The sequence below is a fragment of the Cynoglossus semilaevis genome, chromosome 2 (genome assembly GCF_000523025.1).
Source record: "Cynoglossus semilaevis isolate Cse_v1.0 chromosome 2, Cse_v1.0, whole genome shotgun sequence".
Lineage (NCBI taxonomy): Eukaryota > Metazoa > Chordata > Actinopteri > Pleuronectiformes > Cynoglossidae > Cynoglossus > Cynoglossus semilaevis.
Window position 1 is genome coordinate 9,721,263 of NC_024308.1, and position 27,855 is coordinate 9,749,117.

General features: G+C 38.2%; 3 protein-coding genes across 21 annotated transcripts in view; all 3 read right to left on the reverse strand.

The window, feature by feature from the left end:
* Window positions 1–696: 696 nt before the first annotated feature.
* slain2 (SLAIN motif family, member 2) lies at window positions 697–15,137 on the reverse strand. Of its 13 annotated transcripts, none has more exons than XM_025052781.1 (11): window positions 14,407–15,137; window positions 11,455–11,597; window positions 7,722–7,889; window positions 7,296–7,469; window positions 6,853–7,206; window positions 6,608–6,757; window positions 5,859–5,879; window positions 5,374–5,463; window positions 3,952–3,990; window positions 2,434–2,641; window positions 697–2,195 (listed from the first exon to the last, which is right to left on the reverse strand). In XM_025052781.1, the coding sequence occupies exons 1-11, from the start codon at window positions 14,886–14,888 to the stop codon at window positions 2,132–2,134; spliced, it is 1,893 nt and encodes a 630-aa protein (XP_024908549.1). In that variant the 5' UTR covers window positions 14,889–15,137; the 3' UTR covers window positions 697–2,131. The 13 variants fall into 13 exon arrangements, 9 of the variants coding, with proteins under 9 accessions (XP_024908549.1, XP_024908550.1, XP_008334805.1 ...); XR_003048796.1 differs by lacking the exon at window positions 697–2,195 and adding an exon at window positions 3,755–3,817 and having other exon boundaries at window positions 2,504–2,641; XM_025052782.1 differs by lacking the exon at window positions 5,859–5,879.
* Window positions 15,138–15,602: 465 nt separating this feature from the next.
* Window positions 15,603–22,672, reverse strand: anapc4 (anaphase promoting complex subunit 4). Its single transcript, XM_008336570.3, has 28 exons — window positions 22,402–22,672; window positions 21,787–21,901; window positions 21,585–21,690; window positions 21,368–21,500; window positions 21,211–21,285; window positions 21,097–21,123; window positions 20,945–20,989; window positions 20,573–20,657; window positions 20,211–20,318; window positions 19,942–20,112; window positions 19,792–19,856; window positions 19,171–19,213; window positions 18,938–19,014; window positions 18,745–18,845; window positions 18,606–18,657; window positions 18,456–18,511; window positions 18,312–18,358; window positions 18,169–18,225; window positions 18,022–18,078; window positions 17,842–17,935; window positions 17,646–17,743; window positions 17,249–17,310; window positions 17,118–17,153; window positions 16,930–17,031; window positions 16,764–16,835; window positions 16,515–16,679; window positions 16,175–16,298; window positions 15,603–16,081 (listed from the first exon to the last, which is right to left on the reverse strand). The coding sequence occupies exons 2-28, from the start codon at window positions 21,892–21,894 to the stop codon at window positions 15,842–15,844; spliced, it is 2,406 nt and encodes an 801-aa protein (XP_008334792.1). The 5' UTR covers window positions 21,895–21,901; window positions 22,402–22,672; the 3' UTR covers window positions 15,603–15,841.
* A 138-nt stretch (window positions 22,673–22,810) lies between these two features.
* Window positions 22,811–27,855, reverse strand: part of LOC103398041 (neurogenic locus notch homolog protein 1) — a 14,110-nt gene continuing 9,065 nt past the window's right edge. For 6 of the 7 annotated variants that reach the window (XM_025063997.1, XM_025064006.1, XM_025064000.1 and 3 more), the window contains exons 17-26: window positions 27,590–27,715; window positions 26,936–27,064; window positions 26,756–26,848; window positions 26,495–26,590; window positions 25,427–25,522; window positions 25,209–25,301; window positions 24,144–24,245; window positions 23,963–24,068; window positions 23,557–23,673; window positions 22,811–23,369 (exon numbers count right to left, since the gene is read on the reverse strand). In XM_025063997.1, the coding sequence (XP_024919765.1) occupies window positions 23,291–23,369; window positions 23,557–23,673; window positions 23,963–24,068; window positions 24,144–24,245; window positions 25,209–25,301; window positions 25,427–25,522; window positions 26,495–26,590; window positions 26,756–26,848; window positions 26,936–27,064; window positions 27,590–27,715 (1,037 nt within the window). In that variant the 3' untranslated portion in view covers window positions 22,811–23,290. Of the gene's footprint in view, window positions 23,370–23,556; window positions 23,674–23,962; window positions 24,069–24,143; window positions 24,246–25,208; window positions 25,302–25,426; window positions 25,523–26,494; window positions 26,591–26,755; window positions 26,849–26,935; window positions 27,065–27,589; window positions 27,716–27,855 lie in introns of those variants that run through there. The other variant, XR_003052282.1, reaches the window with a different exon arrangement.

Genomic DNA, 27,855 nt, shown 5'->3' on the forward strand with positions numbered 1-27,855 from the left:
GGGACTTTTTATTTACCACGACAACTTTATGCTCATTATTTAGGACAAAGAACTAATCAATTAACTTCTGAAAAAACCTAACGTTGGCTGCCGAAACGCACATGCTAGCGTAAATTGCACTTACCGACAATTGTTTTCAAAAACCTACCATTTCAATCAATCACATGTAGCCACCGTGCCCAGCAGTTTGAGATGAACGCCAGCTGGAAGCCCAAACCGCAAACACTCGTTTCCCATGCGGCCGATCCACAACCGGAAATAAGGGTCGTACAACTTGGCCTATTTCCGTTAAATAAACAATTCCAATATCAGCGCGCCCCCTACAGTTGACCCCTGACATTCACATCCTTTTTTTTTTTAGTTGGTTTAGTCTCAGAACTTTTTCTTTGATGGAAGGAGAGTGCTTTGACGATTGTAACAGAAAAGCTCATTTGTGGAAATCTTCAAAAAGAAACAATTGAAACAAAATATAAAACAATTTCAAATAGTTTTTTAGTTAATTATTTCAACTACATATATATACATCATGTGTATGTATACATATTACATTTTATCTTAACAACAAGCAAGACTATAGTCTTACCATCACAACCGCATGCAAAAAATAAAAGTTCCAGAAAATTTAAGTTTATTTCCCAAGAATTTGACCTTTGGCCTACTTTGTTACATGTTCAAAAAGAAACACTGATACAGGAGGAGGTTTTTAGCTTTTATTTGAAATGTGACTTTACACTTGAAAACAGAATGTCATGTTTGTGGATATAAAAAAATTTCAATAACAAAAACTTTTGCACTAAATGTGTGCGTTCATGTCTTTTTCCAGCTTCCTGTGACCTTTGACAGAGGCACCTCTCTCCTCAATAAATAGTTTAATTTACAGAAAGACTCATCCTTTATAAATATGAAGGCCAATATTTAAAATGTTCAAGCAAATATAAATGCATTTAATTTGTTACAAAAAATGGCAGGCAAAAAAAATCAGTCAATCAAACATGAAAAAAATTGGCAAACATAAATTGGCAAAAAATATATAAAAGTTTAAACTGAAATAAACCTTAAATTATAGGCACTACTTAAAGAACATCCACCACAACTCACTGGAACACCACCCTTAAGCCTGGTAAACCCACAAATCTACTCAGTGGGAGAATTTTTTTAGTCAGCTCTAAAATATATTTATTTTTTAAGTTTTTTATGAGAACATACACTGATAATTATTCTGTGTGGGGGCCATGAAGAACAATATCCAAGTGTTTTCTTTTTCACCTCGTGACCAAACTTTTAGGAGGGAAACATAAAAGAATATGACAAACACTGTTGAAAGTCAGAACTGAGGCTTTTTCCAAAATCAGCAAAACAAACAAACAAAAAAAAAAAAAAAATCAACAAAAAAACAGAACTACTTTGGAGACTTAGCTTTGCAATTCAGGTTCAGGATGTACATTAAAAAAAACAAACAAGAAATGATAAAAGCGTAAAAGAAAGAAATACTGATATGGATGTTTGTACATAGACTTCTTAAATTATTCTAATAAATAATTTATCAAAGCAAATTTTGTGCATACATTCTGGCTGATTTGACAGGAGGAAATATATTCTTTAAAAGTCATGTCCACCACTGCTGCGAGACAACGATTCTACGGCATCACAACATACTTCACCTGCACAGCATTGTCATAGAGATCAACATGCCATCATCTGGTCTTGGGGGTGGGGGGAGGGAGAGAGACAGAGAGAGAGCAAGAGAGAGAGAGAAGTGTGCAGAAACATTTCAACCTGAGGAAGGTGAAAGAAGAGCAGGGGCAAAGATGAAGGATGCCGTGAGGCCAGGCTGAGATGTGTCCTCTGCTGTCCTGCCTGGAGTCTGTCTCCTCTCTTTGGCATTTTGTGGGCTGTTTGAAATCTCATCCTGTCCAGTACCAGTCTACATGGAGACACACGGTGGAAGGTGGTCTTTAACACAGCAGAGACCCTCTTTCTTTTAATTTATGCCATGTCAATATATTCTCAGGACACAGTCATTTTCAGTCTTTTTTTTTTTAGAGGTCGTGTAGCTAGGTAGATAAAGTGCCTTGTTGAAACGTCTGCTTTCGGTGCCGAGTTATACTGGAGCGCCCTCCGCTGGCACCGTTTAGTAACACCCTTCCCTCCAATTGTCACCTCCACTGCTGTAAGTCCGAGGCGCAGGAAGAGATCTGAGGAACAGATAATGTTCGAATAATGATGCTGTGATGATACAACGATTCAATTAATCACCAACACTTAATGATACATTTGCAACATCTGCAATATCACCCCTTGATATATACAGTAAACCTAGAGAGAAAAGGCTGCAAACAAAAGGTTTAAACTAAATATATTTGCCAACATTTTCAAGGAAGAAACAAAATTGTACAAACACACAGACAGCAGAATCCATGTCTACTGTATTACCTGCGTACAGGCTGGGCCAGTTTGCTGCGGGGCAGAGGGATACCTCCTCCAGCGGAGGCACTGGGACGGGGCAGGCCACTCCGTGGTGCAGCCAAGGAGCGAGTGGGCGTGGAGGTGGCAGATCCAGGGGTGGCTGTGGCCTTCACTGGCTGTCTGAGGGCCAGAGGGGAGGGGGCTGGAGGCGTTCGCAGCTTACTGGGAGAGGGGACTGAAGAGAAGCAGGACAAGGACACAGAGTCAGTCAGCTGGTCTGTGTGTGTGTGTGTGTGTGTAAAGTGGAAACAGCACATACTGTACATTCAGTTTGCAACTAATAGCTATAGCAATTTTTGCTTTAGTTCATAGCGAGCTAAAACTAAATCCTAAATCCTCCTTTTTAGAGGCTTTGGACGATGCAGCTGTGAAGCTGATTAATTGCATTTACCCGACATGTTGACCAGGTAAAACACAAGCATAAACCCCAAGTATAACGACAGCTCAATGACGAAATGGAGTGATGTGACACTGGGGTAATGACATGAACTCAGCTGCCAGTTGTTGATCTTTATATTTTTATCCACACGTTATTATTACCGTAATATTTAAGAGAAATGCTTCAGATATTTTCAATTACAAAATAATTAATATTAAAGTAGAAAATCCATTAATGGATAAAAAAGCAATTAGGAGTCATGCGTGTCTCTCAAACATAAATTTAAATATAAAGTCGATTATTAACAGAACAGTTGTTCTAGCAATTAACCACATGAGATCAGTGTTACCAAGGTTTCTGCGCTAGGATGACTTCTCAGATTTACATGATAATGAATTTTAATAGCATAACAAGTTGCATCATCTAAAAAAGTAATTCTCAAACTATGCAGCGTGCACCAATAATGTACTTGGGCTTCCTCTAGTGGCGATCTATGGAATTGAACCCTTTTTAGAATCAGCAGGTCACTCAGTTTAAATAAAGTAAATAAATAAAAGTTATTTTAAATAAAAACAAAAATGTTGCAATACAATAGACAACTTTATTTTGATAAATAAACATTTAAATATGTAAATCCCCTCAGTGGTGTTACTTGTAGAGACAACTATTTCAGAGATGGTAGCAGTATGAGAACCACTTTTCTAGATTATACGGTAATCCACTTTGTTACAGACTGAAACCTTGGAGGAGGATTTATATATTTAGTCAGCATTGGTTTTAGGACAAGGACAGATGGACCTGATGACCTGCCAAACAAATGTGATGACGCATTGAAACACAAGTTGTGATAAACCATCATCATCACAACCACAAATGAAAGTAACACCTGTGGAGTGGAACTTCACATACTGTATATATCAGAGAGGACGTCTGACAGAGCTGCCTGTGACTGGGCCACACCATGAGTCTAGTCTAGATGAGATGATGAACACACACAGAAGCTAACACACCTGCAGCATGGTAACAGCACAGAACCAGTCAAACCACAGCACAGGACCACGATCACAACATCTAACAAGAGGTGGAAATCTTCAGTGAATACTCACTGAAATCACCTTCTTCTCCAAAGCAACAGGAGAGTGGGACTAGACAAAGACCAAAACAACAGAGACAGGCCTTTAATCAGCACTGGCTAATGGTTTTTTTATGTGGTTCAATTTTCTTTAACTCGGACATTTGTCAACCACAGCTTCACTCTGACTCACACGGAGTCAAGTGCGGCCTTTTTAACGTCAGATTGAAATCTGACATTGGATTGGCCTCTGATGTCCTGATGGCTGACGAGAGTGTCGGGGGAAAGAGCGAGTCCGGAGAGCATTAACCTCGTTAAAGGATTAGATCAGATTATAAATTAATTCAGAGTTTACTTAACCATTTTCACTCACCATGTGCATTTTCAGGTCTGTCCAGTTGGACCTCCTAATGTGATTCAGTAACAAGTTACCACTCGTGTTTATCTAAGTGCAACATTGGCATACTACACAGTTTACCTGATGGGAAGTATGTAAATAGGCAAAGGTGTCGTCATCATTAGGAGCATGTAAGGATTAAATCTGTAACTGTAGATTAGGTTAGAGGCACATTGTCAATCACCCATCATGTCTGTCCAAAGATATGATAAATGAGAAGTCTTATTTCAACAACTTCAAACCCTTTTGAAAATATTTAGTGGCGTGATGGGAGATGTGGTCTAATTGTACTTCCATGCCGCGGGAAAAATACATATTAGTATAGTAGTTTACTGTACTCAAAAATTGGCGTAGCAAAAAAGTAGATTTTTTTCTGTAATATAAAAATATAAAATGCTTTTTTTTATTCTAACCACAAAAATGGACATAGCTAAGTATTTTAAGGCAAATGAATGTATTTTCAGTCATTTTTGAGAAACTTATTAGTTACTGGAATCAAAAGTTCAAGAACCCATTTTTGGGATTTTTTATTATTTAATACTTTTTCAGAAAATTATTATTATAGTATGATGCTTTTGATCAATGGTTTACGTACCAAAAATATTTCTTTTATAACTTAATCATAAATTAGCACATAGCTACATATTTGGAGGCAATTAAATGCATTTGTATTCATTTTTACACTTTGTTTTATTTTTTAAGGCCTTGTTAGACCATTATTACTATGGTATGGTTGTAGCGTAGTATGTCTAATGACTAATTCCCTCCTCCACACTCAAAGTTGCGCCAAGCACCAAACCTAGTCAGTTGAACCGAATGGCTCGGTTCTTTTTCATAAACCGTTCCATCACTACTTCTCAGACAGACTTAGTTTAGGCACACAGTCCCGAGGTCCAGTCCAGCTCTACAGTAGCTACGGTACTTTATCGTTTATATATGAGGATAAGAGTTGGTTTATACCTGCATACACAGGGAGTATATACTGTCGGCATATGTGTGTGTAGGCATGTGAGTGTGGTCTTGGAATAGCCTTCAGCTGGTCCAAGACCACACTGTTACCTCGCAGAGCAGTTGGGCTTTGGAGGTGCTGTTTGGGTTTCGGGGAGGAGCGTGGGGGGGTCAAGTATCTTGGGAGCTGCGGTGCTGCCACTGGAAAACAAGGACACTTCAATGCTGGAAACAGATGAATTATGAGAGTAGAAGGGGCCTATTAGCTACTCAGGGCTATTTAAGCAAGTGTGAAGCCACAAGAGGGCGCAGCAGCCTAATGCTGACAGGGAATAGCTTCTTCACTTGGAGAGGAACCAAAGCAAGTGCCAGGTTTAACAGCCAGTCCACCAGTGTCAGTGTACGCAGAGAAACAGTGGCTTCAGTTACAAGTGCTTCACATTGAGAGGGAGAGTTGGTGAGTGAGGCAGAAGGTGAGGTGTCTTACATGCTGTGCACAGCCAAAGCTCAGATAAACCTGTCCACCATCCTCCAGACCACCTCAAGTACAAGAACTGTACTGCAAACAAGGATGTGTTGGACCAGCTGATGCTTACCCTGTGACTTTGACCTTTTGCCTGTTGTAACAGAGAGATTAGCATTCCTGGATTATACTCCTATCTACAAGCACAGGATTAAATCAGATGCTATTTCTAATATGCGAGAAAAGTACTAAACTTTCATTTAAAATAAATCGATAAATAAATGAACAAATACATGCATGAGCAGTTTCTGCACCAACAACAACTAGAACCATTCTTTGGAGTTCTCGGACAGTGTTATTGTTGCCATGCACAGAATGAGCAGCATTGTATTTGTGAAAGACGCAAAGAAGAATGCAAGTCAATTTAAAAAGATGATACTGAAGGAAAAAGACTGTGACAGGGAATTCCAAACATCTCAGCAATGTGCACTCTTTACTGTAGATGTAGTGAAAGAGAATACCAATATAATGATTCTAACAATATACAGTGATAAAGACTAACTGGTGTTATAATAAAACAGTGGTTAAGAATTACAGCTGTCACCTGTCAATTATCAAGTCAACTGTTGATTTTGTCAGACAGATTTGCAGACTTGAGGAGCCAGCAGAGGGGTCTATGTCCCACTCTAAGATAAAGAAAGAGGTTAGCTAGCTAATTCTATCTAAAAAATACTATATTTCCCACATGTATCCAAAGTTCAGATATAAGGTGACAGCCTTGTTAAAGATTACCTGTAGGAACACAGCGGTTTAGAAGGAGAGGTTTTTGGCAGAATGTATAAAACAAAATGTAATGGTGTGTATCCTGGTCACAAAACTCACTTGCAGACTGGCTCTGGTGTCGGGGAGAGCCACCATTTGGCATCTGCAGGTTGGACTCACAGCTGCGGCTGTTTTTTACTGGTTCTGGAGCCGGGGCCGCAGCAGCTGCTGAGGAGCGTGAAAGGTTAGGAAGACTGCGGCGCAGCTTTTCTGCAACAACAGAACAGAAGTGTTTTAGTTTTAAACTGACAGTGCTACAAAAATCACACAGCCAACACCAGTCCACCTCTGCTTGTTCCAGTCACCTTCATTCTTCACCACGTTGGTCTGTAGGTCGTGCCCGTGGCCCTGTAATGAGTGCCGAGGTTGCTGCAAGCGGCTGATGATTGGCTGCGGCGAACCACGACCGTGGCTGTATTCTATAGAACGGGCAGGGGACCGTGAGCGAGGTGAGTTTCTGGGGGAGGCGCGGGGGGAGTGTCGAGGAGAGGGGCTAAAACGGTTGGAGGGCAGGTGAAAAGCTGGGTGCACCGCTTCCTCTTCATCTTCCAGACTGTGTGCATCCAACTCTTGGTCACTGAAAGTGCTGCGCCGTAGCGAGTGACAGGAAGAACCGGAGCTCCGCCTGGACGCTGTTGCAGCATAGTCCTGCCTCAAACCTAACAAATGACAAATGCAGTTTCACAACAACAAAATCATCTCATCTTAACTTTCAGAGATCCCCACAGTGAGTGCAACAGATACATACTCTCTTCTTGCATGCGTGCTAAAATCTGAACATCTGTGACATCATTGAGCTTGTAGGTAGTTGAGGAGCCCACAGAGTCCTCATCCATTTCTGACGTGCTCAGCTCACTGTCCACCGACGACTGCGGACTCACAGCCGGAGGATTCCTCTCTTGTGTAGTATTCCGCTGGTATACTGGGAAAACAATATTTGTCACAGTTAAAGAACCATGTATGTAAAGATGTTTTTTAAGAAAATGTGAGACCTTCTAACCTGAAACTATTTAATATCAACTCTCTTCAATTTAACACAATTTAAAATGTTGTCAAAAAATATGAACATGACATTTCATTTTGGTAGATAATGACTTCTGATGACTTTTCAATCTACAGCTACAGTGAAATATGTCTAGAAATATTTTCCGTGCACTATTACATTACTCCGTACCGGTGTTTCCAGGCAGGAGTTGTTGTCGGACAATGGGCACTCTGCAGGGGGTTGAGGAGGGAGAGTTAAAGCCACTGCTGTAGGGGCTGTTGGCTGTGTTTGTGCTGTAGGGACTTCCATAATTCTGTTGGGTGTAAGGGCTTCCATAAAGGCTTCTGCGCTTGTTGGCTGTAGAGTAAAAGAACAGATCTGCTATGAGTCCATGCAACATAAAGATAAAATGTTTTTAAATTTTTACAAAAAAATTAATAAAACCAAGATCTGAGGGTGAAAACCCAAAAACCACAACCGTGACGTAATTCAACTTGATAAACTAGATTCAAGCTTTACAATTCAATTAGAATCGTCAATCGTACATTGATAATTAATCCATAAGAAATGTAAAATAGGTGAAAATTGCATAGTCTGGATTAATAATTCACATTCAAAGTGGATTATGAGAGTGTATTATGAATGAGATCCTGTTGATTGTCCAGTAATTAAGAGTCACAGCAGCAGGACTGACTGACTTTCTTCCTCCTTATGTTGAACAGAGCGTTATCAGAGAGAAACACTTACAATACACTCCATTCATTCTCCTCTCAGTCAATAGTCACACAATGTCATTCTCTGTGAACCAGAGTGAAGTGCTGTCAAAGGCCACAGTCTTCAGAATGTATGGCCTCAACCATGAGATCAGACCACAGACAGGCAGTAGGTTGCTGGCTGACTGGACTGACTGCATGTGTTCAGTGTTGTTAAGGAGAAAAGCTTTTAAGTCCACTTCTCTTCTTTACAATCCTGATTTCACTCTGGTTTTCCTCTGCACTCTGTCACACTGCATTATTCAGTAAATAACCATCCACACACACACACATTATGGAGATTAACCACTGAGATTTTACTTCTAATTTTAAAAAACAAAATACACTAGATTAAGTTACATTTTAATATCGAGAATGCAGGTATTGAAAATAATTTTAAAAAGAAAAACCCACAGTCATAGAGAAGTTGTTAACCCAGCCATATTGATTTCAAACATTTATCATTGGTTAATAACCCAAAGCATAGCAGGATATCGATTCTAAAAATAAAAGAGAATTATAAAAGAAAATAAATACACAAAGAGACATAGCCTTCAAGAATATCCATAATTCAGGACCAATGTACCAGGATGCAAAAAATATATTTTCTTTAAAATATTCTTCACATTTTACTTTACATTTACGTGTATGGAGAACATTCATGAAATAAAATTGATGTCTGTACTTTGTGTGACTGTGGTCATTCTTTCTTTTTTATTATATGACACTGCAATAAAGAATCTTGACATTTCAGCCGAAGGAAACTCCAGGACAATTAAATAAGTGAGTACAAAACCTCCTGACAGAGATTTAAAGCTAACTTAGCTGGAAGTTGGCATTGATTTTGAAAAAAGGCTGTCCTAAAAATGTGCTGAGAGCTTAAAGTAAATCACAGAAAAACAGCAAACAGAGAATAAAAGTAAAAAGAGACCATGCAGGCAGAAACATGTACCCGGGAGTTGAACAGAAGTCGACAGCTCAGTCACAATAAGACTTATTGTGTTTGGAAATAATGCAGGTCAGATGTTGCACTTATGTGACAGGGTTTAACAGAGAACATTATTAAAAACAGCTGTGTTCAGAGTTATTATCAGGGTTGTCTATAAAAAAAAAGCTCAACAGTCCACTGTCTCACAGCCATCTCCTCCTTCTTCATGGTTACATAAGCAGACACGTCATCTGGACCTATTGGTGTTTGGCCAATACTGACACTGGACTTAGGGTCATGACTCTAAGTTAGCTGCCGAGTTTGCACTTGTCAGTGCTAAGTTGCTAAGATTTAATGTGTACAGAGACAACGTTCCTCGAACTTTTCCACATCTTACACTATAAAAATGTACATGTGGAGATTTTAATATGTGCAGTAACATCTAACATAAACAGTCGTTGCCGTGGCAACATAGTTTCTGAGAGAGTGTGGGTGGGAAGAAAAGTAGCTGGGAGCCATGAGGGCGTGTCTCTGGCAGTGCTCCTGTTTGTTGAGTCACAGGATCTCAGAATGTATGGACAGAAATCTGCCATCTGTGTTTGGACATTTTCAAATTTTTATTTATTATAGTAAATTTCTTTCAAAGCTTTAGCAAACAGACTGAATAATGGGAAGTAAACCATTTTAAAAGGCTGTTATTGTCACATAAGAAATCTGTTTTCATCAATTATTTTTTCCAAAACTCACAGTTAAGATTTTGGGTGAGCTATTGTACACTAAAAAGTGTAGTCAATTTCTAAATATGTCTTTGCTGTTCCAGGAAGCTACAATAAAAATACTAAATACAAATTAACTTAAAACACAAATCGTTTTATTTCCATCTCTGGTCCTACATCCTTTAAGGACAATGAATTGTTTTTCATTTACTAGTACCTAAAATTTTTTTGTTACACCATTAAAAAACAATTTAAAGTAATAACTTTACAACATCGATTAAGGGTCACAATGACGGATTGGAATAAACTCTTATTTAATGAATAATAATTGTCACATTTACGTATAATAAATGCTGTCTTTCTTCTACAAGGAAATTTCTAATTTCATAGGAAATACATTTATTTTATTTGTGCCCACAACATGAGTCTCTCCAAGAGTTTGCCAGACTATATGTAACCCCAAATGAAAGTGATGACAACATCAGAGGGTCAGTGACAAGTGAGTCATTTTTAGACTAATGACAAAATGATCTGTCCTCCACACCTCATAGATGAAGTCACCATGTATGAGCAAGCCTCCCTTGTTCATTAGTTCTTGTGTTGTAAAAGAATGTCAAAATCTGGTTTCTATCTGGTTTATAATTAAAACTATATATTTCTCACTTATATTATGTAATCTCATGGCAAATCTCATGAAGAAAAATAAACTGGGATTTTTGGTAAGTAGCGGCATGAGTGGGGGTCTCTGTTCAGACGCATGATTGTTGCACAACAGTGAAGATCACCTCTCTGCCAGTGAACAACTTTCAGTCACCTATTGCTCAACATGATCTATCTGTCACATGGACATGCCACTGTCAAAATGGAAGTGACCCCTCTCCTTTTAGAGGATGTGAAGCCTGTCTGTCTCTCTGAGGGATCACCTTTAATGTGAGCATTTTGAAATGAAATAAAATCCAGGATGAAGATTTAACATCAACCATCAGACAGATTAAGAATAAACCACAGTGGTAACTTACTAATAAACATAGATACCAACCTCCCTTAAAGACAATGATACTTGGCAGTTGTAATGAGCTGCTTAAATCCAATCTAATCCTCAGATTTGGCTTTAGATGTTGGAGACTTCAAATTGCCTGCTGAATATTTAAAAAAACAAACTTACTCTTTTAGTTTTACAACTTTTTGAACTGCATTATGGTCTTAAATGTTAATTAGAGCTTAAAAAAAATCAATGTGCTAATCATGACACAGTAAGTAATTTGTGAAAACTATTTAGATTTTAAGCATTTTAATACACAGACAGTTTGACACACACTCTATATCCAATAATTATTCTGTCGCACACCTTAAGAAAAAGTTTTAATTTCACCGGTACACGTCAAATATATCATTTCAATACCCAGCCAACCTATGCCTTTGTGAGGGTTTGAGGCTTCAATTTTAGGTCGGACACCCGGCTTAAGTTAGTCCAGCCTCATCTAGACGCTGGACTGATGAATTGCACTTGTATATTTAATCTTTACCTGACATAGTGAGGTCCAGTCTGTGGATGAGTGAGCGTTTGGCCGACTCCATCTCAGGGCTGGGGTGGTCAAGAGCTTGACGACACCATACAATAGGACTCAAGGCTTTTTGCAGGGGACTGTTCAGCTTTGACTCGTAGAGCCTGAAAAAGCACAACCACACATTTTATATACATTCAGAACTTGTCACAGTAATGCATGTTTAATAATTAAAACATAAAAAAACTCAATTAGTAAATTTACTACTGCATTCCTAATATCTGTTTGTTTCCAAAACGGAAAGCTTCTCGCCTGTAGGGATTTCACAAGCAGAGAACACAGGAATTTGAAGTGCCTGCAGCAGCACATTTCAAGAATGAACAACTGTCACTATCCCTAATTCTCTCAGGGAGAAAAAAAGGCTCTGGGTTCAGGCTGCTGTCAGATGTGCTGACTGAAGATATCAACCCTCTTAATTCTGCTGGGAAAATATCAAGGTATTAAAGAAGCTACAAGTGGCTGGACTTCCCACAAACAGAAGAGATTCCACTGAAAAGAGAAATCTGAGTCAGCAGCTGTCAGTGCAGTTGCTGCCTGTGAGAAAAGTGTTTTACATTTAAAGCTAAGCCATTATAAGACTAAGATAAAGATACAAGAAATCTGATGCACATGTTCTGTGTTTACATTCATTCTTAGGAGGTACAGCACAGAGTTAATGGCCAAGCAACAGACGTGACACTAACCAAACTGCTGTGAAACTGTGTTAACTTCCTCACCAACAATCTATTTGCATTTGAAACACAGTATATATTCCAATGATTCTTCAACATTTAATATGACATGGTACATTTAGTCATAGGTGTAAAAATGAAAGTAACTTGATATTTGTCACCACCTGTCAAATATGTTTTGGGAGTACAGACCGTATAATGATTTATCTGATTGTACTCAAATAGCCAAAAGAAAATGACCAAAAATAAAATAAAATTGGGTTTTAAAGTCAACCAGAGGCTAATTTGGGGATTAAATGAGTCTTTGACAGAAACTGGCAAGAGCTGAGCACTGCAGAGTAATCCCAGATGTAATCTGATCCAGAGCATGAAAAACAGTTAGGGCAAAAATTTTTCTGCATGGGTGTAAAATATGTGAGACCAGTGTGGGGGCAAAAGCGAGGTATTTGACACACCTTCTTTCACCTATTGCATCAGGAAGTAGAGGACAGAAAAAAGACTAGTAAGATACTACACAGTACATACTTTTACTATGGCATCTGCATGAGTGCAAAACATTTTCTTCTGTATAAGATGTAAAAAAAGAGAAGTTTTGTTTCAGTCCTAAATGATGAGGCCTGTATAATGGTTTATAATGATTACAACATTGACTCAGATTTGTTGTCAAGTGCTGATGACCTAGTTGTCAAATTCTGTCGACTGGCTCTCAACCACATATGATCTACCTGTGTATTGGTTTCACCAACTGTCATTAAGTAAGTATTAATAACCCTTATTGTAGTGTTCAATCAGAGAACACCTTCCTCCAAGACAGATAACAAATAGTATCTTTTAAAGAAGACCAGTCAATAGACAATGAGAGGTTTGGCAACTGCCTCTATTTAAACAGACCTTTTACTATTCTTATGACATCAGCTGTTTTGAAGTTAAAGTTTCTCTCAGTGAGTCATTTCACGTCTTGGTCTTTCTCAAAGTCAGAGAGAAGAGATTTAAATTCATTAAACTGAAGACTGAGCAGTGCAGAAAATATTATTATTATTTTTATTATTGATTATTAATAGTATAAATGCAAATGTCATAAATAAGGAGTCACACATTGAGGACATTTATAGTAGACAGTCCATGTGACTCAATGCTATAAGAAGCTGTGGTTAGAAATCTTTGTAAACATGTCTTTTAGCTCAGGGTTGAGGAGCAACTTTTATGTATAATAACATAATGTACATTCAAGCAACTGTAAAATGACTGCAGTTTTTCTTGCAGTGAAAATTTAATTGCATTTATAAACTTTGCCAACATTACTTAGCTCAAGCTCTCAGACTTTAATTTATAGACTTTTCTCTACTTTCAGGTCATATGATATTTTCTACTATGGATTCATTGTAAGCTATGGATTGCTTGGCCCTATTTTTTGTCAATGATTCCATATGAAATGATGCAACCACCAAGACCATACCCTAAATTACAGACTAGGCTACAAGACATTTACATCAGCTCTATAGTTTATTTCAATAGTTGAGCAGAACCATATTATAAACAGCCGGACAGCCTTATAAACAGCCTGTGTTAATGTTTCTAAATATACTTCTCTGATCATATTTAGTTTTGTGAGGCCTGCATAGGACACAGAAAACTGTTTTCATGCCATACTTATTCTTAGTCAGTGAGCTGGTATCAAGCCGGATTTCTTCTCGACCAGTGAGCTGACAGTCACATTACTTATTTGTTGATGCAAAACATTTGTAGCTTGTGTTTACTGGTGTGCTGAAGGGAATTATACAAAGGAACATAGCCATGGCTACCTCTCCCAACTGGCTGTCGGGCAGGAAAACAACACTGATTTTTACTCTACACACTGGTATCCAGGCATCTGCGATATTATAAAACTAAAACAGTTCAAGAGACTGTGAAGAACCACAGGGTCCTGAAAGGGCCTACTGATAACTTTGAGGAACAAAAGCAAACACACGTAGACACACACCGACAGGAGATTGTGAATAAAGAAGAGGTTTTGTTCTCAATGGTCATACAGTCACAGATGACCATGACAACGCCCACATTACTTGGCAAAACCTTCTTCGTATAATGATCCACAATGAGCTCCCTTCAGTGGACATGACTTCACATTTCAGTCAATCATGGTAGCTGTGTGTCCCGCAGCTGTGCCTGGGCAATTAAAGCTGTCACCCTTCACTGAATACAGAAACATGACTGCAAAGCCAAGACACTTGTGAAGACTTACCAGCTGTCCTCGTCTTCGTTCAGACAGTCCATGTCTTCTAGGTCTAAGATTTCCACTTCATCTAGTATTGACGTTTCACCCTCATCTCTGTAGCTCCCGGCGTTGTTCGAGTAAAGTGAGTTCAGTCTCGTAGAACCAGCTGATGCCCCCTCACCTTCATAAGATCTTCCAAAACTGATGCCATCGTAGGAAAGTCGAGGGTTGAAACATCGGTTATTCTCCAAAAACCCTCCGTAGCCTCCAGTTCCGACCAACCCCACCCCAGGGAAGCCGGCCAGCCCTGCTGCCATCCCCGCTGACAGGGACGACGATTCGTAGCCGGCGCTGAGGGGTCTGTGGTTCCCTGACATCGACCCGGCTGGTGAGGAAAACATAGTAGGTCGACTCCTGAGCTGTTCATTCTGCTGTTCGAGCTTCCTGACCAAGTCCTGGAGCTTCCGCACCTCCAAGTCCGCGTTGATATTAGAGTTGATATCCTCCATAGTGGTTCCTCAGCCCCACGAAAATATGCAGTGGTCGGTCGGTGGTATTTTTAGACGTCCCTAAGCCGACTGTCTCCTAGTTTATCCTCACTTCACTGTTACCTGTTTATTTAAAGAAGACACTTTGGTGTTCGGCCCACTTTTTTAACCTCAACATCGTCATCTTCTCCGGTTTTTCAAGCTCAGGGCTACGACCGAGGCCATTTTCACAATACTCGTCACCAACTGTGAGAGACCAACAGGCGGCGATGAAGCACGTTACCGCGCTGCTCCGCGGAGGCGCGCACGTAACCAACACCTATTTGCGCGCTCACATTTTCACAAAGGAACCAATGAGTCAGTAGAGTTTCTTCTTCTTTAAACGAAATCGAATATTAAGTGGCTTACTCAAAGTTCCGACATATTTTTAAATATAAAAAAAATATTGTGTAATTCATATAAACAAATTTGAACAGAGTCGTGACTTCAAATCTGATTCTAGAAGACGCAAACTTAGGGGAAGAAGTGCTCATGAAAAACAATTACAATAAAAATTGGTTATTCTACATTTAAGAGAAATTATTTTATGGCATTTAACTTTCTTTTCATCAAAAATTCTAGTCAGAGTTCTGAAAAAAGGACCTTTAGGTATAGTCTTTGTTCTGAGAAAAATAGGAATCTGAGATTTCAGACAATATCCATACTTTTGTCATTGAAGCAATGTTACAAATACATTTGAAAATAACAACGTAATTACTTTTCTTTGAGAGGAAACTTTTATTGATCTACAATTATCTTATATGTATTAACAATGTATTTATGTTGTTTATTATGAACTAATAAATGATGAAAACATATTATGTTTGATTGTAAAGATGTTGAAAAATATGAACCAATAAAGTTAAAACACAGACCAGTCCGTTTTCATGTATAAACCTTTTTTTAGAATTGAAAAAAGGATTTTTGTCTTAGTCTTAGGTGAGTTCCAGATCTTCCTTTGAATCCAAACGCTCATTACTTTTTGTAAGTCCATTTTCTTCATTATCTACAGGATCTCCACCTGCCTCAACACTTTCCTCTCCCTGCCCTTCGCTGGTCATTGTATTATGCAGCACATCCTGTCCAGCAGTGGCATTTTGTGAGTCCGCCCCCTCCTCTTCCTCATCTTCCACATCCATTTCAAAAACACGTATGTGCCTCAAATTAGTGCTAAGCTGTCAGGAGAAGGAGAGAAGCAAATGTTTGAAGCAGTGAAAAATGAGGGCAGTGTGTTTATGCAAAATGCTTGACTTGAAAATGCAACTTACTACACAGGCAACTTTCCGGATTCCATTGACAGCAACAAATTGTGCTTTCATACTCTCAAGTTCTCGTAGCTGATTCCCTAGTACCAGACCCTGGCATGGGATGCTACTGCTCTGCTGGTCCAACCTGGAACAACATATAAAGGTGTTGGAATTAAAAAGATATACTGTAGCTATCTGGACACTCAGGCATGGGCCAAGCTAGGCTGCAGCTAACTGGTCCCTTCAGGTAAGCAAAACCAACCAAACAGAGAAGGTGATGATTTCACTGATGACACAATGATTCAATCTCTAAAGGGAAGGGAGTTAATTAAATTTCAATTTTAATTCAACACAAACACACCTCAGGTTTGTCTTCCAGTTGAATGGAGCTTCACAACTTAAGGCGGAAGTAAGAGGCAGTTGTGCCAGAATACGTTTACTATTGTTTTCTTCCGCCCCTTGCAAGACCACAGTTAACATTTCATCATCATAGAAACGAGCATCAAGGCAGTTGTAGCCGTGAGATCTAAAAAAAGAAAAAGAAAAAGTGGTTAAACCATATCTACCAGCCAAACACATTAATGTGTGTAACATACGTTTGTTCACTCACTGGGCTGCATCATCATTTGCTCTATCAAAAAGGCGACTGAGTGCAATGGAGATGACATTGTTTGGAACACTTCTGCAAAAATAATTCAAACAAAGCACTTTATATAAGTACGATATAATTGTATAGTGACCTTAAATATGCACACAGTACATGCTGTAGACGCTACCTGTTTGGGTCAGTTTCTTTACGTAGCAGGTACAGCTTGCAGGGTGAAATATGTGGCATGTTGAACACAACATAGTGCATTTTAGCCTTTTTGTCATTCCATCTGTGTTAAGGCAAAACAGAGTATTTTCAGGCTAACTCTCCTTTTTAAATTTCAAAGTTTTAAACTGCAGAATGTCTGTTACGTACAAAGATGGCATGTCAAAAAGTCGAGGAGTGTTTGAGCTAGAGACACACACAAAAAAGAAAATTAATATCGTTTATATTGTGTGTAGTTATTTATTAGTGATGTAAACTTTTCTGGAGACTCTAGAACTTACCTCTCTGGAACTGTGTACAAAGGCAAAAAGGCAGCCTGTTTTACAGACTTCCCAATGATTTCCTACACAAACAAATGAATGAAGCAGCAGAAGCAGAAAAATATTATTTTCACTGTACACGTTAAAAATTAAATTAAATTTTAATAACTACTCAGTTATCTTAACTATTTTAACCGTCACTGGTGCCTAAGTGTATTTTATTTTTACCACAGGGGGGCAGTGTGACATTAGCTACTGGTAAGACCTCACCCTATGAAGTCAATGTTATGGAATTTTACAGTGTAAGAACTCTGCAGCCAATTGTTGAGTAAAATCCAAAGACTCTCTCCATTTTTCAGTTTTAGGGTTCCATATCCTCATAAAATGATGTATAAAACAACTATTATTGGATACTTACTGCAGGTTTCTGTAGACACTGCTCAATCACGTTCTCCATCATCCTCTTCACAAAGTGCAAAGACTTTTGGGGATAGGACGGAAACAACAGAGGGCTCTCTAAACAAACCAAAAATGTTAAAGTTTTTAATACCGCCTATATCAATGTATAATCTGTTTTTATGCACCACCTACAACAAGTAGTGATTATAGCTTACCCTTCAGGTGTTTACTCTCCTGCAAAAACTTCAACCATTGGTTCCCATTAATGTTGGGTGGAGACACAAGGTCCTCATCCTCGTCCTTCAGATACTGTGAATCCATACAAACCACCAACCACAGTGAGAGAGCAGCTACGTTTAAAAACACTCCAACCTAACTAATCACAAACCACTGACCTGACCAACTCGCTCCACATTAAAATACTTTCCTTTGCGATCAAAGAGTTCTTCGTTCTGCAAATTCCGGTATCAATTAAAGTAAATGAGAAAACCCTGCCAAAAATGTACAAATTAATGTAAGTGTTTTTTTTCCCATGATCTCACCGCACTGAAATGTTCTGAAAGGAAATCAGCAACAAAAGCAATGTCCTTCTGAGTCATCTGAGTGAAAGAGAGGGAGAGAAAACAATCAATGTGGTAAACAGTTCAAAACTAAAGTTGACCTTTCCCAGTTATTGACAACACACCTTGTTGAGTTCTGGTGGTACATGCTCCTCACACATTCTCAACATGGCTGTAAAAAAAAAAAAAAACACCAAATCACTTCAAGCAACAATTTAACCTCCAGTAATCTTATATACGTATCTTGACAGACTCATTTTAGAACGTACCCACGTAGAGCCACCGGAAAAAGGCTTTGAAGTTTTTCATACTCTTGTCAATCACCCTAAATCACCAAATAAGTAACTGTTTGTAAGCAGTAGTTTAAAAGGAGCAATGATAACGTAATTGGAATGGATGGAGAAAATCTTGAAACTCACTGTAGAAGTTCATTGGCTTTTAGAGAAAAAGATCCTACAGCTGTGATGGCACCTGGAGACAAAGAATGTACAAGGCCTTTTATTCATATTGAAGCTGTAAATAAAAAATAAATAAATCAAACAAGCTGTCAAACTGTACCTTCTATAGCTGTGGAGTCAAGACCTAGAGGCTCAAACTTCTGCTTCCACAGCGACATTCCTTTCACCTCACTGAGGTGATACAACAGAGCCTCACAGCCACTACAGTGAGCAGAGGAGGTGGAGATTAATGACAGACTAAGACACTGCAGTTTTGTCTTTTTAGAGAATAATTAATCATTAAAGAAAAACACCTCTGTAAATGGCTGATCACAAGCTTCTGGATGCTGGAGTAAGAAGACTCAATGGACTGGCCAAGCTTTTTTAGGCCCTTCGACAAAACACAAAGTATAGACAAGTGAGGGGATCTATAATACCAAATCATATGTTGAAAACTAAATCATAATCTTACTTTAAAAAAAGGAAATTAAGAATTGAGATTATATTATTTTACACTTTAGGGAGAAAGAGAGCGATTCCATCTCACCTTAACATTCAGCTGGTTCATTAGAAAAGCCTGTAGTTCTGGGCTGCAAGAAGCAGAAGAAAATGTAAAAAGTGACATGACAGCATTTTCTTTTTTACAGAAAGATCCAAAAGATGCAATCGATGAACTTCTTGCTGTAAATTAAGAGCACTTACTCCTCTTCCACCTAGTGATGCTACACATAGTATTACTTTATATTTCGCTCGATAACATCGACACATAGACACTTGTATCAGTCAATTAATTAATCTTCAAAAAATACTAAAAAAAACATAAAAATCCTCTTTTGTGAATTCAAATCAAGGGCAGAATAAACCAATATCTTCATCATTTTCAACTATATAAATACATAAGAATGTAGGATAGAAATAAAACCTTAGTCGCTTCACTTAAAGACATCTTCATATACCACACTTTGGATTTGTTTATTTCACAGCATTACACCCTCAATGGTAACTACAAATAATTTTAAGACATTTATTAATTATGAAATTAAATAGTCATGGGTCATGCACTGACAATGATAACACATGAAAATTTAAACCTTCATACTCAGAGAACTCATACACAGGCTACACCGTGATAATCTGTTCTAGTAAAGAAGCAGAAAATTTCTTTTACCTCGATTGTCCCCATAGCAGAAGCTCCAGAAACTCATCTTGAACCTGTGTGCTGGTGTTCTTCTCCTAAAAGACAGAAATATCTCTTGACTTGGCCCTTAGTCCAAATGCCTAATTTTATACTTCATGTGACAATTGTGAAATAACTGACCTGGACAAACTTTGTGAGACGGAGATCCATCTGCATGAGGATATCCTCCCAGGCTTCACACATACATGTGAGGGACAGATGCAGGTACTGGAGCACAGTGGAGATATGAGTGAATTTGCGCGCCATCCTGGTGACTTCAGGCAGACAGTCAGACAACAACCCTGTGTCCATCTGGAAGATGTAATTAGGACAGAGTTCACATGCTGGTTATTGCCAGCACGAGGGCATTAGAAGAAAGTTTTTAGGTCCACAGTATGTGTACAATTCACCTGAACATAGCAGATCTCTGGTTTGTCTTCAGCAGACATAATTTCAGTGATAATGGACAGAGACTTGAGATCGTTGGACAAACTAAGGCTGCAACAGGAACCTGATACCTATAAAAATGAAAAAGTGAAATACATTTTTTAATCCAGACTAAACAATTAAAGAAGTAACAAAGACTCAGTGTGTGATTTCATTTGTTTGAGCGATGCCAGACTAATTTTACGGAAAATAGAAAGTCCTTTGCTAAAGTTAACCTCAATGTTTCTTTAGAGATTTATTTTCTTCAAATCTTAACTAATCTAATGTATTAGATCCAAAATTTCCTTGCAGCTGCTGTGAATGGCATTTGCTAAAAATAACTTACCCCTGTCAAGGTCGCAATCTTGTACATTCCATATGCGTAAAGTTCCACAAAACCATTGTCTCCTCCTAGGACAAGTATATTCAGTCTGTACAGAAACACAGAGTAATTACAATGTTAATCTGACAGCAGTCTGCATGTCCTAGACTTTTTTTAAATCTGGTGTTGATTATTAAAGTTTTTTTCAGTATTCTGGACAAAGCACTGCTGTTTGAAGTCAATAGAGAGACAAATATTGGATGCAATGAAGATTGAGGCAAAGACACAAGTGATGTTTTATAAGAAAGTGTGACTTTCTAGAAACTAATGTTAGAGCTAACTTTTCTCTATGACCTTGATCAGCAGTACTTTTTAAATAAAAAAGTCTTGACAAACCTCACTTCTCCTAAAAGATTCATGATCTCATCAGACTTGTCTTCACTGTAAAACAGAAATAAAAACTTAAGGCTGCTGTTAGATACAATCCAAGAAGACATTACAATCCTTCAGTGGGTCTGATGTGAATATACATTAAAATATGATCCTACCTGAAGATCTCAGATGTTGTGCTGTAGCTATGAAAAATAAAATAAGTAAAATGTTATTAAATTAAAACAGGATGTTCGGGAATTCAATTAAATTGAAATTTTCTCTGATGTTACCTCTTGGGGAGTGATGGCAGTTTAGAAAGAAAAAAGTTTGATTCATCTTCTGAATTGAAGAAGGAGTTCAGGGCACTGAAACACATACACATGCATTATTTTGTATTCCCATGTTTTATTATACTAGTACTGGTATATCCTCCAGTCTCATTATTACCTGCAATCATCAGTTACTTCCATCCAGTGCATGCAGGTGACAGAGTTCTCTACTGGAAACACGTGGAGTATTTCTGCTTTCTCCACACCACACAGGACAACCTGCTTGGTGTCTCCGAGGCTGAATGCCAATACTGTGAATCAAGAAGTTGATCAAAAATAATTCAATTTATGATGCTGTAATCACAAAGACAAGACAGAGTGTAGACATGTCTTACTTTTGCCATCTGGTCTCCAGGCCAAGGCAGTGATCTCCTTCCCTGTGGTCTCAGTGGGAGGTAAACTCCAAACACGCTGGAAACAGGCCAAACGATGTAGAAGTAGCTACGGACAAAAGAGAGACATTACAACACAAAAAAATAAAGTAGAACATGTTCAAGAAAGTATAAACAAGAATAAGAAAAGAATTAGGACTGTTACCTCGCCTGTTGTGTTGGCCAAAGCAATCAGATCGCGCCTTGGAGACCATGCCATACACAGAACAGGATTAGGAAGTTGCTTCTCTCCCACTTGTCGGAAGGCAGGCATGTTGGAGCTGAAAAAAAAAAAAAAAAAACCCCAACAGTTGTTTCACACATATATTCAAATATTTTTTTACAACAGCTTTGATTCAACGTCATATAACTGCAGTGACAATGATGTACGTGCATAACATGTATATGTTCTTTTCTTTTTTTAAAATGAATTTCATTACAAATACAATGTGTATTTTTGGGTTGTAATTGGATAACACTTGGATAAAAATGGTATATAGTATATAACTTTTTGTGATTACATAAACTCGCCTAGGCACTATGGACATGGTACATTAGCATACAGCTACAAACAAACTGAAAAAGAACATTTGAATCACGCGTTTGGATTCCTGAACATTGCTTCAAGTCGTTTCCATTCTGATTTGTCATACAAAAACTTTGTAGTAGAACGAAACTATTTGTTTATATACTAATGCACAGAACAGATGCATAGTTGTTCCCATATAATTCTAAAATGCTGATAAAAGCAGGATACATTTCAAATATTGTCATTACTTACTGCTCAGTGTCGAGGACTATCCTCTGTATCGATGTTAGCAGGTTTGTTAGCCGGCACAAGAAACCCGTGCTGATTAAGGAAAACTACGCTAAATCAACGTTGTCTGGAGTCAGTGATAGTGTTAAAAACGTTTTCCATGATGTGGTTCCACGTGAATGTTGTAATTCCACTCGTGTTTGTTCCTATACACAACAAACTCAAATTATTTTCATGACGTTTTTACAATTCCGCGGACATCGCCATATTCTATCATTGACCAATCACAGCAAAGCAACGGAAGCCCAGAGAAGTCAAACTTGTTCAGGCGAAAAGCAAACGAGTTAACCGTGCTGTATATAGAAATGATAGGTTAGATTCTATTCCTCATGATGTGCTAGCTGTTATAATAAAAGACAGACCTTGGTTGGCATGTGTTTGACTGCCTGATGCAGACTTTTGTTTTTAATTTTATTTTCTTTCACACTCATTATTATCTTTTTTTGTAAAATTGTACAGAGTGACATTGGTATTGTTTATTCATCAGTCTTCTTCAACATTTTTCTTTATGTGGTTACAGACCCTTAATCCCTTTGAAATATGTAAACATTACAGTTACAGGTCATTTGCCCCAATCGGGACAATCCAAGTCCCTTCGGTGCTAAAAGGAAAGAGAGTTATTTTCTTGATGCAGCAGTAGACAGGATTGAGAAACTCATGAACTGATTTAACTCCATCATGAAGCATGATTGTTTCATTGGCTCAATTAATCCCCCCTAGGAAATTAGAGTAAAGAACTTCATACAGTTAAATCAAAATAACTTTCAACATTGAATCTTGATTTAAGGTAAATCCTCTAACAGAGAAGCCCGATGATGACCACCTCATTCTCCAAAATTGGAAAACAATGCTGTCATCTTCCAGTTTTTTGTGGACACTGGATCTTGTAGCCCACCCTGTAGGCCTGCAGGTACACTCGTGCCTGGTTTATCCTGAAAATATGAGAAGAAAACAGCTTTGTTCAATTATTTTGTTACTGTAAACAGTATTACAATAATATATATTATACTATAATTTAACATATTTACAAAGAATGTGGTGCACCAGCTCCATTGTAACATGCAGATAACATTTATGGAAAAACGTATTTGTGATTGTTCAAATAGTAAACCTGATGACCTGTATTTAGTGCAAAGCTGAATTCCCAGTGGTCCACAGCGATCGACGTAGCTCTCCCTAAAGGCTTTCCTCACCGCTCGTGCCATACTGACTGCAGTGGTGATCACTGGACATGTCCTTGAACACACAGATAATATAGCTCTATGAGAGTAGAGTCTATTAAAGAATTGGATTATTAAAACATTCCTGTGTCCAGAGGACAATTTAATCTGTCTTTTGTTAGAATGTATATCACATAGCATCGTAGTTAAGATAATTAAAATTCTATTTTAAAATTACTGAATCAAACACCAAACTAGAACTTTTGGCATACTTCTGGACATCACTTTTATTTTCAGTTTGTGGCTTGGGTTTTTTCTGTACTTTTCTGTCAATGGCTCTGTCTGATGCTCTCTTTCATACTTACAGTCTTTCACAGCGTAAACCTGTAGTACCTTCCGGACACGTGCAGGTGTTGTGAGGACTGCAGGTGGCGCCATGTTTGCAGGGTGGCACACAGGGGACGGTTATAGCTATAGACACAGCAGACAGCCAGAGTTAACACACAGAGTAAAGGGATTTACTTCCCTAATATGACTTGAACTGACCTGTTTCACAGAGGTTTCCAGTAAATCCTGTGGAACAGCGACACCTGTTGAAGCCCACACACACTCCACCATTCTTACAAGGTTCCTGACACTGAACCGGTTCTAGAAAAGACAGGAACATTTTATTTCACCACAAAACTTTCACTCTCCTTTCGGAAGAAAATGTAGAATTGAATGAAATAGTTCAAATGCAGGTATTCATGTTATTTTCTGCAAACTGGATTTATAACCAGTGAGCCCGGTGTCTGCCACGAGAACATGCTGATAAGAGAAAAGGGAAAATCAATAATAACATAGCCAACAGTACAAGATAGATTATTGACTTGATGTTTTCCAATCAAGCTGAAATCTGATTGGCAGGATAATAAACTGTAAAGGGACAGAGGTCATGTGTCTTATTGTAGCCCACTGACCACCTCCTTTCAGAATTTCAGTTTTTCAGTTTTTTACTTTCAATTTAATTAAGGGAAACATTTAAAATCCACCATGTAAAACTTTATCTGAGAAGTTTGCTCCTTTAGTTATGAGTGCACTTGAAATTACTGATATTTAGTGAAATAGTTTTACACAAAATAATACGCTGTCTGCTTAAAGTAGTCAGTGATAAAAATGAATCCAGTGTTAATTATTTGTATAAATTACATGAAGGAATTGTGCATTGAATTGTAAAATTGTATGTACCAACAAGAAGAAGGACATCTAGTAAGTTGTCCAAAAATGCTTTGTTTTGTTGATCCATTGTTAATTTCCTATAGAGAAGTTTGGAGGATTAATATTTTATTCTTATTTAACAAATTCATACTTTTACTGTGCTGAACACCCTGCAGTTACTGCGAACAAAAATGCAACAAGGACGTGCAAAGAAACATCTGCAGTATTTAATACAAGTGAATCATTTATAAAAAGACACCACATGAAAAAGACTTGTAATTTAAAAATATATATTGTAGAGCTATTTTCTTAGTATAATTATGTTAAAGCATATGGTAATATTATCAAGTAAGATTTGTTATAGTTGTGTAACATTTACGGTAACTAGAGCAGGAACAGAGAGATGGTTCTCACCAATTTGACAGCGAGCTCCTTGCCATCCACCAGCACACACACATTTGTTGACATCGACACATCTTCCATTTTGACACGCAGGACTACACAGAACTACACAGAGCTGTCACACACACACACACACACACTCCCACACACACACACACACACACACAGCTTAATGACAAAATAAAGTGACAAATACTTCCAGATGACGGGGGATGCAGTATGTTACTCACGCAGTAGGCACTGTGGACCTGTGTAGTCAGAGGGACACTGGCAGGTTTCAGGTTCAACACAGCGACCTCCGTTAGCACAGGGCAACTCACACACCGCTGAGACAGACAAAGCACAAGGCTGATAGTAAATGTTTAAAAAATGTGTAAAGAATATAGTTTTATTGATTTGTTTTTAGAAAATGAATAAAACATTAATGAGAAATGCAGGGAATTCAAAATCCATAACACCGGAATATAGAGGGGGAGCTGGTGCCAAGAAAAATGTAACTTGTTTGATAATGATGGCAATGGAAATCAAATTGTTTTTCCCTGTTGTAAAATGTAAGTGTTTTAAAACATAAGGAAGTAAATTAAACTATAATAGTAAAGGGCTAAATTAGTTTAAAATATTAAACAAAAGGGGGGAAATTCTGAGAACCCTTTGTTAAACTTAAAAAGTAATGCTGTCAAATGAATATATTCACAATATTCACAAAGCAATGGATGCTATACAGAATATTCCTGATTAATTGAGAATAATCAACATTCCCAAAATAACAAAATGGTTTATAGAACATGTAATCCATTCCTAATTGTGTCAGTCAGTTTGTCAGCCATAGACTGACTTACTGTCCTGTACTCGATGAGGCTGCTCTGATACAAGCGTGGTGACTCACCTGTAGTGACACCCCAGTAACCACATGCTGAGCGCTGTGATGGTATTTTTAGATCAAAGTATTTAGGTGAAAGAAAAGTCTTTCCTGTAGTGTGTTTAAATCACATCATGTGTTTTTGACTGAGCAACCGTAAATAATTCAATATATGGTGGGATTGTTAGACACAGTCATTCGGTCCATGTGTTAACAAACATTTTTTAATCTATTTCATCCATCCATCATCATCCACTTAGGCTTTTCTGTCCCTGAAATATAAACTGTAAATTAATTTGACAGTTTTTGCTTGATTTCACATATTTTATATATATGTCTGTGGAAAGTCATGACATTTAAACCCAGACAATTTAAGATATTTGGCCAAGAATTTTAAATCTGACATGACTGTGGGAACTGTAACTACAGCTACAGTCACCTGTGTGGCAGCCCACTCCTGTCCACCCAGGAGGACATAGACACTTGTTCCAGCGAATGCAAGTACCTCCATGGGCACAAGGTGGCGAACACATGGCTGCAACACACAAAGGTATGGGTTTCATTAGATTTCCTTTAAATTGATGTAATTCAGAGACAGACATTAACTCATATATCAACTCATATTCTGAATGTAATGTAAGTTAGCCATTCGACATAACACAGCCACAGACTAAACACTCAATAATGTTCAATTAATTACCTGAGCAGCCCAAACCAGGGTACCCTGGAGGACAGTCACAGCTGTTTGGGGCCACACACACACCATAGTTCTGGCACGGTGGCTCACACACCGCTGAAGAGGCAGAGTCATGTTTATTTAGTTTTAATTACAGGTCTATTAGTTGTTCTCATCATCGCCAACGTGTATTGACTGACTCACGTTGGCACTTGGTGAGGTCATCGGTTTGAACTTTGTACCCCTCCCTGCATGTGCAGTTGAACCCTCCAGGATGGTTCAGGCAGAGCTGCTCACAGCCTCCGTTGGTGAAGTCACTGCACTCGTTCACATCTCGAGACATAAGACAGAGAGGGTCGGAGTTGAAACACAACACACACACACAGATAAAGAAACAGTGATGTGTCTCACCGTCCCACTGTCGCTGGAGACGAGAACAAGTCTGTTATTACTTTTATTCCGAGTCAGCACAAGACTAGAAATTATAATTGTGTTGTGTTTGAAACTCCCTGCTAAAACATAACGACTTTTCCTTTTCTTATTTTGCCACATTATACTTCTTACATCACTGTCATAATTGCTAAGTTAATTAGATTTACACAGGAGTAAGCCACGACAGCTGGTGGTACCTAAATGGATTTAATCATACTCAGATCTCTTATATGCATAAAAAAATCCAATCTAATTTAGCTGCATAATTATATATTCAATTACACAAGCTTTGTTTGAAGTCCCTTAATAACATTCCACTGCATTTAAAGGATTTGTTGTTTGACAATAGTTTGGAATCCAGAAGCAGAAATGAGCAGAAAATGACCAATGGATGGGGCAGTCTGTGGAGTGATGTTGAAGTCTCACCCACGCAGCTCCTCAGGTCCTGGCCCAGTGTCCATCCTGTCTGACAGCTGCACTGGACATGGCCCCCAACTCGCTCACTGCATATGTGATCACAGCCGCCATTTCTCTGCTTGCACGATGTAACATCTGTTCAGATGTACAGAAGGAAGGTATACACTCATCATGTAAGATAGATAGATGGATAGATAGATCGATAGATCGATAGATAGATAGATAGATAGATAGATAGATAGATAGATAGATAGATAGATAGATAGATAGATAGA

What these genes read in the sequence shown, in the direction of transcription:
- slain2 (XM_025052781.1), bottom strand. Translation starts at nt 14,888, where the DNA reads ATGGAGGATATCAACTCTAATATCAACGCGGACTTGGAGGTGCGGAAG. An exon ending in CAACGTGGTGAAGAATGAAG is followed by an intron (nt 6,758 to 6,852) that starts GTGACTGGAACA and finishes CTGTTGTTGCAG; the next exon opens with AAAAGCTGCGCCGCAGTCTT. An exon ending in AAGCCCAACTGCTCTGCGAG is followed by an intron (nt 3,991 to 5,373) that starts GTAACAGTGTGG and finishes GTCTTTGTCTAG; the next exon opens with TCCCACTCTCCTGTTGCTTT.
- anapc4 (XM_008336570.3), bottom strand. Translation starts at nt 21,894, where the DNA reads ATGCCTGCCTTCCGACAAGTGGGAGAGAAGCAACTTCCTAATCCTGTT. An exon ending in TGGCCAACACAACAGGCGAG is followed by an intron (nt 21,691 to 21,786) that starts GTAACAGTCCTA and finishes TTTTGTCCGTAG; the next exon opens with CTACTTCTACATCGTTTGGC. An exon ending in AATCTTTTAGGAGAAGTGAG is followed by an intron (nt 20,658 to 20,944) that starts GTTTGTCAAGAC and finishes GTTTCTGTACAG; the next exon opens with ACTGAATATACTTGTCCTAG.